The sequence below is a fragment of the Ixodes scapularis genome, unplaced genomic scaffold (assembly GCF_016920785.2).
Source record: "Ixodes scapularis isolate PalLabHiFi unplaced genomic scaffold, ASM1692078v2 PGA_scaffold5__190_contigs__length_132052651, whole genome shotgun sequence".
NCBI lineage: Eukaryota > Metazoa > Arthropoda > Arachnida > Ixodida > Ixodidae > Ixodes > Ixodes scapularis.
The window spans coordinates 57,892,851-57,904,896 of NW_024609880.1; the positions used below are offsets into that span (position 1 = coordinate 57,892,851).

At 47.0% G+C, this 12,046-nt stretch overlaps 1 protein-coding gene across 1 annotated transcript; it reads left to right on the top strand.

Annotated features, from left to right (window-relative positions):
• The first annotated feature begins 445 nt into the window (after window positions 1-445).
• LOC121838142 lies at window positions 446-4,132 on the top strand. The gene has a single exon (XM_042294217.1). It carries the CDS (start codon window positions 446-448, stop codon window positions 4,130-4,132), a length of 3,687 nt encoding a protein of 1,228 aa, XP_042150151.1.
• Window positions 4,133-12,046: the final 7,914 nt, after the last annotated feature.

Consider the following 12,046-nt stretch of genomic DNA (forward strand, 5'->3'; position numbering starts at 1 on the left):
TAAGCGCTGCTGAAGCTGAATCTAAGCGCCGCCGTCGACAGGACCCGGAAGTGCGCGACGCCGAAGCAGAGGCTCATCGCCGCCGCCGAGAGCAGCCAAGAGTGAGCGCCGCCGAAGCGGAAGCCAAGCAAAAGGCAAGGATCGCTAAGCCTGACGGTGCAACAAAATTTTCCAACGGCTGTTTAGAGACAACCCGTTTGGGAGCGTATGTTCAGTCTGTGATCGGCTCTGGTTCCAGAACGACTTGCAACTGCTACCGGACAGATGTCACGAGACCCTAGAGCAATCATTTCCAAATTCGGACCTAACCCAATTCAAACTGTGCTCGACCTGCATACAATCAGTGCACAAGGGTCATATTCCTCATCTTTCCTCAAGTAACGGTTATGTATATCCCCCGAAGCCAGCCCAGCTCCCGCAATTGAACGCGGTGAGTGAGAGACTCATGTCTCCACGAATTCCTTTCATGCAACTGCGACGGCTGATGCACGGTGGAGGTCAACACGGCATTAAGGGACCAGTAGTGAACGTCTGTGTTGATGTGGACGACATGGTGACAATGTTGCTTCGTGCCATCGAACAGCACCGAGTCCTCAATGTACATTTGAAGCGGCGAATGCTTGCGAAGACGACGTACCTGGCAGGGGCAGTAAGAAAATGTGATCTGCTGCCGTGGCTTAAGCTGCTGTGTGATAGCACGCTGTACAAGCATTATAATATAAAGTGCGATTTTGCCCGTTTGGGGGATATCGTAGAAGTGAACGAACACGACGAGATCGAGTTGCTCTCGGAATGCTCAGACCTCAACGATCCGATCCAAGTGGCTACAGCCATGACTCTGGCTCAGCACACTCTCGTATGGGTCGAAGACAAGTTTCTAGCTATTGCGCCAGGTGAGGGAAAAAGGCCCGTGAGCATTCTTTACGACGAACACGCAGAGGAGCTCTCGTTCCCACAGATCTATCTCGGTGAGCCGCGCCGAGTAGATGCCAGCGCAAAACCGACAGTCTTCACGCACGCCATGAGTGAGATCCGCAGGTCAGACCGTCGAGGGGGCACCCCGCAGCACGTACTGTACATTGCCATGAAAGTGTTTAGGCACCGAGTAGCCGGTGACATGTGTGTGGCCTTCCGTAACATAAAGGCACTGGAAACACTAACGAAGCAACAGTTGCTCGACAAGGGTTTTGTGCAGCAAGCGGTCGAGCACGACATGGCTTTCATGCATGGTATACCCAACACCGTGCAGTACTGGACAAAACGCAAGAAATACCTCTTTGCTATGATACGGCAGTTGGGTAAGCCCACCGCGTTCCTCACTCTTTCTGCCTCGGAAATGCACTGGCCCGACCTTGTGCAGTTGCGTCAACGCCTTCGGCTGAAGCCCGGCGAGATTGAAGTACCACTGGAGCAAATGAACAGCATTTATCGAGCTCAGCTAGTAAACGATGATCCCGTGGTCTGTGCCATATATTTCGACCGATTGGTGCGTGTCATTCTCAACATTCTCCGCAACACCCGTGTATCGCCTTTTAGGCCGTACATAGTCGTCGACTACTTTAAGCGGATCGAATTTCAGCACCGCGGGTCGGCACACGCGCACATTCTCCTTTGGCTTCATAACGCGCCCAATGAGGAGCTCTCGATGCTCATGCTCCATACTCTTGAAATGGCCAACGTTCTGCTTTCCATCGACAACGGATGCTTGAAGCGGGAGCGGACTCAGGTGTACCAACACACGCATACCTGCTACAAGCACAACACGACCAGATGCCGCTTTAACGCGCCTTTTATGCCCATCGATGAATGTATGGTCGTAGTGTCTTTTCCCACTGTGGACAATGAAGCGCAGAAGAAGAAAATCGAGAGCCTCCTAAACAAGTACGAGGCCATGCATCAGGCCCTGGAAACGACAAATTATGACTCCATAGAGCAGTTTTGGGAACGTCACGGTGTCGCGGACAAGGCGGAGTACATTTCTGTTCTCCGAGCAGGCACTCCTCGTGCCACCATCATGCTACCCCGTTCTGTGCAGCAAAAGTGGGTGAATTACTTTAACCCATGGGTTGCATCAATTCTCGATTCTAACATGGATCTTCAGATCGTCCTCGACACGTACGCGTGTGCTGCCTACGTGGTGAAATATGTAAACAAGGCCAACCAAGGTATGTCGAACCTCAATCGGGCAGTGCAAGAAATTGTCAAGGAGAAGGGGGACATGGCCTATTCTCGGGCACTGAGACATCTAGGTGTGAAAATGTTGAATGCCATTGAACTGTCCGCACAGGAGGCCGCATGGTGTTTGCTCAACCAGGATATGTCGGAGGCGAGTCGCAAAGTTGTCTTCGTGAACTCTGCATGGCCCGAGGAGAGGACGCGCATTCGGAAGTCTAACACTCAGATGGCGCAGGAAGGCTTAGTAGAATCAAGCACTAATGTATGGAAACGGACGATGATCGAGCGCTACGAAGACCGCGATGCCGAATTGGAACCTGTTACTCTGGCAGAGTTCGCTACCAAGTACAACATATATACCTGCAGAAAGAGGAATCAACGACGGATACTTCGCTACCGCGGTTACTCCGTAGACGATTCAGTCAACTTCAAGCGAGAACATGTCCTGCTCTTCTATCCATTCCGCAAAGAAGTGGACATCTTAGACCAAAACTGTTTCGAGCGTCTGTATGACCAAAACATCGACGTCATTCTACAGAACAAGGCACGGTACCACAGTGACGTAGACATTGAGCAAATTCGTGCCGTTTGTAATTCCATGCTCCAGTCAAATGACGGGGAACATTGTGCCACTTCTGAGCTCCCAGATGTGAGACTGCACCCGATGGCCATGGAAAACGACGACTGCGATCTCCTAGACATCGGTATGGTCCAATCTAATGCCCCGTTTAAGCAGTGCCCCGCCGTGTGCACGCGCCAAGACGTCATGAGCAGAGATCAGTACCTGGACACAATGCGGAAGACGAATGAGGAGCAGTACGAGATCGTCCTAGAAGTCGTGCATAGACTCACTATACCGGACTCTCCACCACTACAAATCTTCTTCACGGGAATGGCTGGGTGTGGGAAGACATTTATACTGCGTCTCATCATGGACGTCTACAACAGATATTGCAACCCTGCTGGTTCAGATAATGTAAACGCTTATGTTGCCTGTGCTACAACTGGAAAGGCGGCGGTCGCGCTTGGTGGAATAACTGTACATGCAGCGTTCAGACTAACCATCAATAGGGATGGCGGACTGCGGGACAACGAGTTGAACACGTTCCGCTATGCGTTCAAGAACGTCAGGTGCGTGATTATCGATGAGGTTAGCATGATGTCCGCCGACATCCTTCAGAAAGTGGACTCGCGACTCCGCATCATCACTTGCAAATACCTAGAGCCTTTCGGCGGGTTAGACATCATCCTCTGCGGAGACCTGCGCCAGCTTCCCCCCGTTCGTGCCGCCGAGGTTTTCAAGCGCGTCAAGACGAACAGTGTGTTTAACACGGAAATCGCGTGGCACCATTTGTCATACTTTGTCCTCACGAAGGTCGTAAGGCAAAGCGATCTCAGCTTTTCCACCATACTTACCAAAATTGGAGACGGTCCAGAATTGAATTCCGAAGAAATCGCATTGATCGAGAGTCGGTTCGTCACAAAGCAACAAGCAGAAACGTGTTCTCCCGGTGGCATCCGCTTGTACTACTCCAACAAGGAATCGGACTACTACAATACGAACACGGCCATTGCAACCGAAGATAATTCTGTGGCATGTCCGGCACGGGACACAATCGTTGGATTCAGGTCTATGCAGGAGAAGACAGAGGCAATGCGCAAGGCCGAAACGCTGCCCAAGGCCGAACTCGGAAACCTGCCAGCTAATATAATGCTATGCATTGGAAAACCATATATGCTCACACTCAATGTCGATGTTTCCGATGGTCTGGTCAATGGATCTGTTGGAATACTTCAGTACATACAATACGACACGCTCCGAGAGCCGGAACGCATCTGGCTGCATTTCGGTGAGCTTGGTTCCAAAATTGCGATTGGAACCGTGGCGGCCGCAAAATTCCAGCAGTTACGGGCACTCGACAGAAATATTCAGCAAAATTGGACACCTATCGAATGACGCACAGTCACTTGCGTCATTGATAAGAAGTCAAGAATATCCCTGAGGAGATGCCAGCTACCCGTTGTGCAAGCAAGTGCTATCACCATTCACAAATCACAGGGAGGCACGTATGAAAACGTGGTGTACTCGTATGCCAAGAGTCATCCACAGAAATTGGTATACGTGGCACTGAGTCGTGCTACAGACATCAACGGACTCTACCTCACCAATGTGGACAATGACTTTACGTTCTACCACGGCAAGCCCAATCCCGACAGGGCACTACTTGATGAGTTTCGTCGGCTGCAGTCACACAAACTCCAAACTGTCACTGCGAAGTGCTAAGCAATGATTGAGCAAACGCACTTGTTCTCAGTCGCCGCGCTTAATGTTCGCTCTCTGCCGGCGCATTCCAAGGACGTGCACCACGACCCCATCCTACGCCATGCATCTGTACTTTGCCTCTCGGAAACGTAAATGGATCCAAAACAGGCGGTAGAAATCATGGACTACCAGTACTGCTGCGGCGTCAGTAGAGAGCACAACAGAGCGGCAGGGGTGGCCATCTACGTGCGTAAGGGTCTGTCTGCCGTACCCATCGAGACATTTTGCACGTCAGACGAAGTTGGAGAACTTTGTGCCACCAAGTTCGACAACGGCTTGGTAGTGGTGGCTCTGTATATCTCGCCTACAGCAGTCACCAAAGATGTCGTGCATTTTCTGCGACTTGCGTTAAGCACACGTGGGTCCACACCCATGTTACTAGTGGGGGACTTTAATGCAGACTTAAAGACAAATAAGAACTTCATACCACTTATGCAGGAAAACCTCCCATTTCTCTCCCTCGCAACAGCTCACACTGCTGTGACGACCTCTCGAAAAACATGCATAGACCTCGTCTTTCAAAATCAGCCTTTGGTCCATCACCTGGAACATATATCCTGTCACTTCTCAGATCACAAGGCTTCCTTCATAACAATCAAGGACTGGGATAAGAGTGCTATTTAAAGAAGCAGTATAGGAGGAGATTGCTCTATATTTGTGTATATTGTGGGGATTTTGGACGCCGAACTTTGGCGACGATATGGAGTGCGCGCTAGGAGGAAAGGAGGAGGAGAAGAACGAAAGCTGGAAAATTGTTCCCTCGGACGGTCTTGCGAACTTTGAGAGGTGTTATGCGGGCCACTCGGAGGAGCCTCTACCAGCTTCGTTATCAGTTGGAGCGTGCAAGTCGTGCAACACGAAGAGGAGGAGGAGGACGGTGAGGTTGAGGAGGAGGAGGAGAGGAGATGCCAGATACCTGTTGTGCAAGCAAGCGGTCTCATCAATCGTAAATCACATTGGAGCTTCCAGATCTGACAAATATATTCCCTTTCCCCGTACAAGCGGTGAGCAAAAAACCACAATATATTACATAGTTCAGTACGGTATATCGCAAAATCGAAATACCTCAAAAGAAGAGGAGGAGCACGAGAGGAGGAAAAGGGGACGACGAGAGAGTACGGATGAGGAGGAGAGGCACACCCCCCCCCCTTCCCCCCCCCCCCCCCCCCCCCCCGTTCGTTGGAGCGCATTTGGAATTTAGGGAATGTCATAGCTCGGGACCTCTTCCTTCCTTTGCTGCTGGAACTACACAGTCTAAGTATCTAGAGCTTGAACACTTACCATTCGAATTTAACGTGGCCGACACATTGTTAAGACGTCCGACGAAAACGTTGTAAACGTCATTAACACAGTTCAGGCATTTATTGTAGGTGTGTCCCAAGCATGTGACGACTTTCATGACCCTGTTTCATCATCAAATATTGAAGTTCATCTTGCGTCAGATCTAAACAGAACACAACACCATGTTTGGGGTAAGTCCCTTATCAAGTTTAAGATGGTGTGCCTGCCTGTAGCTTCTCTAAAGTGTCTTTTTTTACGCTTGTTTCACTTACTATAAGTGTTTTTTTGTATTATACTCCGCCGAGTGCCCATCTACTAGGACGACGAAAACCATCCCAATTTAGTCTGGTGATCACGTCACCTTGAAACCCTTGTAAGCTTAGAAGTGAAAACGTTTTGCTGCTCACGCACAGCAGACAAAAAAAGGGTAGGCAGCATTTTAACTTCTAACTGTCGAAGCATGGGTGTCAAGCATAAACCATGGGAAAATTTGCCCACTGCTTAACTACATGCTTTTTCTTTCATGTCCTGGTTGGCTGCTACACTGGAGAGGCTGCTGAACATCGTACCACGGCGGCTGATCATGGCGTTTTAGTTAAATTAATAATCGGGTTTTCATCCAGGACGTAAATTGGAAACTCGCGGAGCAAACTTTGAAGTACATTGGTATAACAAGTGCGTACGTTGGTTTTGTACGTTATTAGCGTAAACCTTGGCTGGATATGCAACGCAGTTTCCAATATACACCACGGTTTTTCCCCAATCAATAAAATGTCAACCTTCCAAAATATTTGTTCTGACTCTATATTTCAGAGCACAGCTCTTACGCGACCGTTTCCGGCTTGAGCGGCAAGGAGGAAAGCAGTACGAAGGTGGAGGAGGAGGGGGAGAAGAGACGAGGAGGCGGAGGCGAGGCGACGGGAGGAGCTTGAAGGACGAGGAGGCGGTGAAGGACAGGGAGGGGGTGGAGGAGGGGAGGAGGACTAGCAGCCATGATCACGAGGGAGGAGGAGGATTATACCCTCCCCTCAGTACCCTTCCCTCCTCCTCCTCAAGAGCTGCGCTCCAATTCGGCGTTACAGAGAGTTGTAAACGGCTTTCACTTTTTATCCACAAGAATCGTAAAGCATCCCTATCTTCTGGGCGAACGGTAATCTGCAGAAACGCCTTCTCAATGTCAGCCGCGATGGTGACCTGAAAGCGTGAATTACACCAAGATCTCCACCATTTTGGCGCTAAACTTGGGACCCTTTTCTGGATGTTCATTCAGTGAGCTGGATCCGCTTCCATGATATGATGCATCAAAGACGATCCGGAACTTCGTGGTGGTCGAGCTGCTACGAACACCACGTTTCACCTTGCAACGCTTCATGTTTGCCGCGGCGTACAACTTCCACAACAGCGTCCCAGGTCGTCGATTAGATCGGAAGTTCCGCTCGCCTCATTCGCTTCTCTTTCCCTCTACCTGATATCCCGGGTTTCGACAGCACAGATATCTGTTACGGAATGTGAATGGTCTGCATTAAAGACTCTTTATGAAACTTGGCAAAACACTATTTATATATCTTCAGGGAGTACTTGAGTGCATGTCTTTCGCTCGCAGGGTCTTGTCGTCATGCTCGTCTTTTTGTTCTTCTCCCAACTCGTCCGCGTAGCCCCTTTTTTCTTGTGCTTCTTTTTCTTTCATGTTGGTTCGGCATCTACAGCACACCAGGGGCTCTTGTATTTCTTAAACTACCATAACACCTTCTTTCGAGTATGCAAGAGTATTTTTACTAATATAATAAAAAGCTTACCAGCACGTAATTCTTAATCTCGATAAAGGGGGCCATTAATTGGCCCCATTTTATATCCCCAAAGATTAGCTTCTTTAACGACATCACAGTCAAAGACATCAGTCGGGAAAACAAAAATACCACCAAGTATACCTAAGCCATTAGTCGTCCATAGCAAACGTTCGTAGGTTCAATATTTATCGAATCCCCGCAGAGTGCCATCGCCAATCAAGGTTTTTTTACGGGCTTAGAAAGTTTGGGCCTAAGGTACCGTATTTACTCGAGTAATAGTCGCACTATTTATTACCAAGGCCCTTTCGTCTACTTTCATGCAGAACACAAATGCAGTCAATCATCACGTTGCGCATAAATAACAAAGCAAACAACTAGATCGAGAACTCGATTTTCCATGCAAATGCAATCTTCACAGATGGTATCACCGCGCGAAGACGTTATTTGTGTCCTGTAAACCACTGGAATCATGCTGCCGATCGTGGTGATTGTCAGTCCGCGTGCTCCGCGGAAAAGTGAACCTTCAGGCTTTCTTCATAAACAGTGCGGCTATTAATCGTGTAAATACTGTATGCATGCAGAGAAACCGTAATCCTGTTGTATCTACGTCCGCTTTAATTAGATGTAAGTAAAAGAGGAATAAAACCTCCTGCCTCTTAACGTATTTCTACTCACATTAGCTCATAACCAAAACGTAATTATACAATGAACACATCTGCATAAAGCAATGAGTTACTGGAGAACCATGGGTAGAGAATCAGTTAGTTGCAGTATAGTCCGTTTTACCTTGGGCCGCAGAGGAAGAAAGGAGCCGTCGGTAGCCAAACTAATACCATGTGGGTGTGCACCCACGTAGCACGCCAAGATAAACGCCTGATTAGGCATAAGCTTAGCTATCCTAGGGGCCTAACTTGAGCCTAGTACGAGTTTTGCTCCAAGGCGGTGTCAAAGTACTTTTCTTTGGCATTTTGAATGCTTTTTTCTGGCTTGCCGCATAATTGCCAAAGTGCTAGAGACCTGCCCCTAACGATGTCACATATCGATAAACCAGCAGCTGTGAAGCCTAAATATGGCACTTGTTTGGCAATTTAGGCCCAACAAAAAAGTTGCTACATCAAAACCAAAGAACCAGAAATTACGTTTTCAACTCATGGCACGGTTTGGCGATTTAAGCCCCAAAGATGCCAAATGACAGTCATAGCATATGCAGCGAAGCCAAACTTTGGGACTTGTTTGGCGTATATTAGAGCCAAGATACCAAAAACTCCGGCCAATTAAGGTGAAGTTTGGCTTATCTTCGCCTATTCGGGTTTTTTTTTTTTGAGACCCCGATTGCGAGACAAAATACATATTTTTTCCAAAAAAACTGTACTACTTGGGTACACGATGCAGGATAGGCGCGCAGCAAAGTTGTGGGTCTCGTGATGTGGTCGCAGTGCTGGAATGGCTAGGATGGCTCGCTCGATCAACAGCGGTTCATCCTAAGGTGAAGCGGAGTACAAGAGAAGACGCTTCTTCGAAGCGGTTGAAGCGCGACAATCTGGGCGCTTGAAATAAAGGGGCCATGATTTTCACACAAACGTTCTAATATAAATCTTGAAACGTTAAAAAAAAAGCACCGCGAGAACGTTTTCTTTTGAAATTTGTTTTCAACGTGCTCTTTTGCATACGCATCATCTTCCTCAGCGTTACCTAATGGGGTCTCTACAGCTGCCGACAGCTGAAGAAATGCAGGGCGAACCAATTTATGTTGGTGCAGCTTGCTTCGTTATATGTGCTTCGGTGTTCCGAATTTATCGGCTAATGCCGCAATTTTATTGTGTGCGGATTTGAAATTTCAGGGACTAGCCATGCATGCCCCGCGCTTTTTAAGGAATCTGTGACTATGGAAAACTTCTCCGTGGTAGAATATTTGATACTTCCTGAGTGCTCAGCACAATATGAAGTAAATATACGTAGAAATCGAGAGCGCAGTGTTTGTCATTCAATATGCACACAAATTTATTTTTACGAGAGAAACTGAGGTTTTTGCATTATGAGTAAACAAGGAGAGTAATGAAAGTTTCAAATCGAAACTACTTTATTCAGTTCGTTTGCGAGTTACGACAGTTCACTATAGCCGTGGCGTATTTCCTCGTTTTTGATGTTCTGCTAGGCGGCACAAAATTATTTCTGTTCATTCGTCATTATTTGGTACGTGCTTTAATGTGCAGTATATGTTTCGCGCTTTGATTTCGTTTTCATAATTATTAAAGGTTATTTTTGAATTCTTAAACTCAAATATACAAAAAAAATTATTCAAACACCCGTGCTTGCATTCATTCATTAATGCACTTAACATATTCGGTCAGTAGGCGAGCGAAGGCATCGCTACCAAGCTTACACTGTTGAGGCATAAATACTGTGGACAACCTGGGGATTCAAAGCGTTTCGCCCAGGTTGCCTTTCCGACAATTGTCGGTGGTCATATTCACCGCGAGGGGGACAAGGGCAACTGGCCACGCTAGCGGCGCTCCGCCGCTCATAAAGGGCCGTCGCAGCGTATGTGCGGGGGATTTTGGAATCGCGGCGCGGGCGATAAGCGGTCATTAAATGCTTACATATTGTTAAACCGGTGTGCTGGGTTAATCCCCGAGACGGGTAGCAGCAAGGGAAATCCCACAGTACTGTCAATGGTACATAAAAAAGATAGCATTCTTAAATATTAAATCCGGATTGGTTTATAAGCGGTTTTCATCTGTATTTCTGATCTCTAACAACGCTAGAGAGAGCCGTGATCCACACAGTAGACTGGCAGCATTTGTGATATTTGTTACGTTTAAAAGGGTGAGCGCAACGCGCATGCAACAAGCAATATATTCAATTCCAAGTAAAGTGCACTTTCTTCTTACCTTAACACAGCCACCTAATATCTTGTGGAAGCAGATTCAACGACCAAAAACTATGTCACGCCTTGATCCATTTTAAGACATCGCCACGGGCGAGAGCATGTATGGCTGCTGCGTATGATTTAGAACCTATCTCCATGTTGCGTCATTACAGTGGAGGCATCGTTTTCACGCCCTCGACACTCCTGTGGGTATTAAGAGTCGTTATGGGAAAGAGATTTTGTAACGTGCTGTACGTTCGCGTTATCAGCGCCTGGGGAAAATACTGTCCGCTAAGGATGAGTCCCGAGTTCGCACACTCTAAGAACTTTTTCGCGTCTACTTTGCTGTAAACCAGTAAGGAAAATGTATCGCTTCAGTCTGATGAGTCAACCAGGCGAAGAGCGAAGCTGAAGATCTTTGAACAATTACGTGGAGCTTCTCATGCCCCAATTAATAAACAGTGGCTATTATTACAAACCAAAGCTTTAGCGAATGTTTTGAATAAATATTGTGTAAAGATAAATTCTTCTGCAGTCAATGATGCGTGAATCTGCATTGTTGTTCGGCGTTTTTTGTAAATATTTTAGCAGAACACTGCATGAGTGTGTCGATTCTTCCGCCAATGTTCTGCGATTGTAATTAGTTGAAGCCTTTATGCTCATGTAAAATTTTGTTTTCCCTTTTTTTTCTACTTTTTGTTCCTTTCTGATGAGCGCTACGTATGGCTGTAGGAGCCTCGTCAGGCGCCTTTAGTCCGCCTGTTGTTCAATCTGCCAACTCTAGAAGTCTGGAACAGGTCATTATTATTATTTATGCCTAACCGACAGTATGTGCGATGTGGCAATGGCCATGATGTTTCACCAAGCTCAGTTCCAGGGAGCATACTATTTTGTTAGGTCTAAACATACCTTCAGCCCGCTCATTCGCCGAGCGTTCTCCGTAGATTGCACATAACGCCTCTGCCAAGTGCTTTGTGGGAATGCAGACGTTCCATATTTTCTAGAGTGCATCCTGTGTGCGTTTTAGTGCAAAATAGTTTGAACGAAAAGTTGCGTGGCATGCTATTACTTCCCAAAATTACCGACGTATTGAAATGCTTGCCAAATGTGAGACAACAATTCCTACGTCCGATCCTCGTCTCAAATCAAAGTTATGGCGCATACCGCTTTTCAAGCGATGTCTTCTAAATGCTGGCTCTTTCTGTCGAGCATTATGAAAAGTGATACAGAACTATATTTTCACATTACCAGGCAATGGCAGCTTGCGGTTTGCCAAAAAAAGACTGCTCTGGTGAATTTGATTAACGAGACACCGTAGATATGTACAGTTGTTTAGTTCTAACGAGGACTTAAAGTTCTCGCAGTAGTCATAGAAGTAAGCACCGTCCGCCAAAGTTGGTGTGTTATTATGATTAAGCTATATCTTTCTTAGTAATTTTCGAACCGATCATTATTTATACAGATATAATATCGACGAAATGAAGTCATAATTTTATTAAATAGACGTCTATCTTAGAGTCTTCTCCTTTCTGATCTATTGTACACATTATCCTCTCTTTGGAGAAAATATAGTTGAACATGGTTATAACTGAAGCGAACCGCGAACACCCC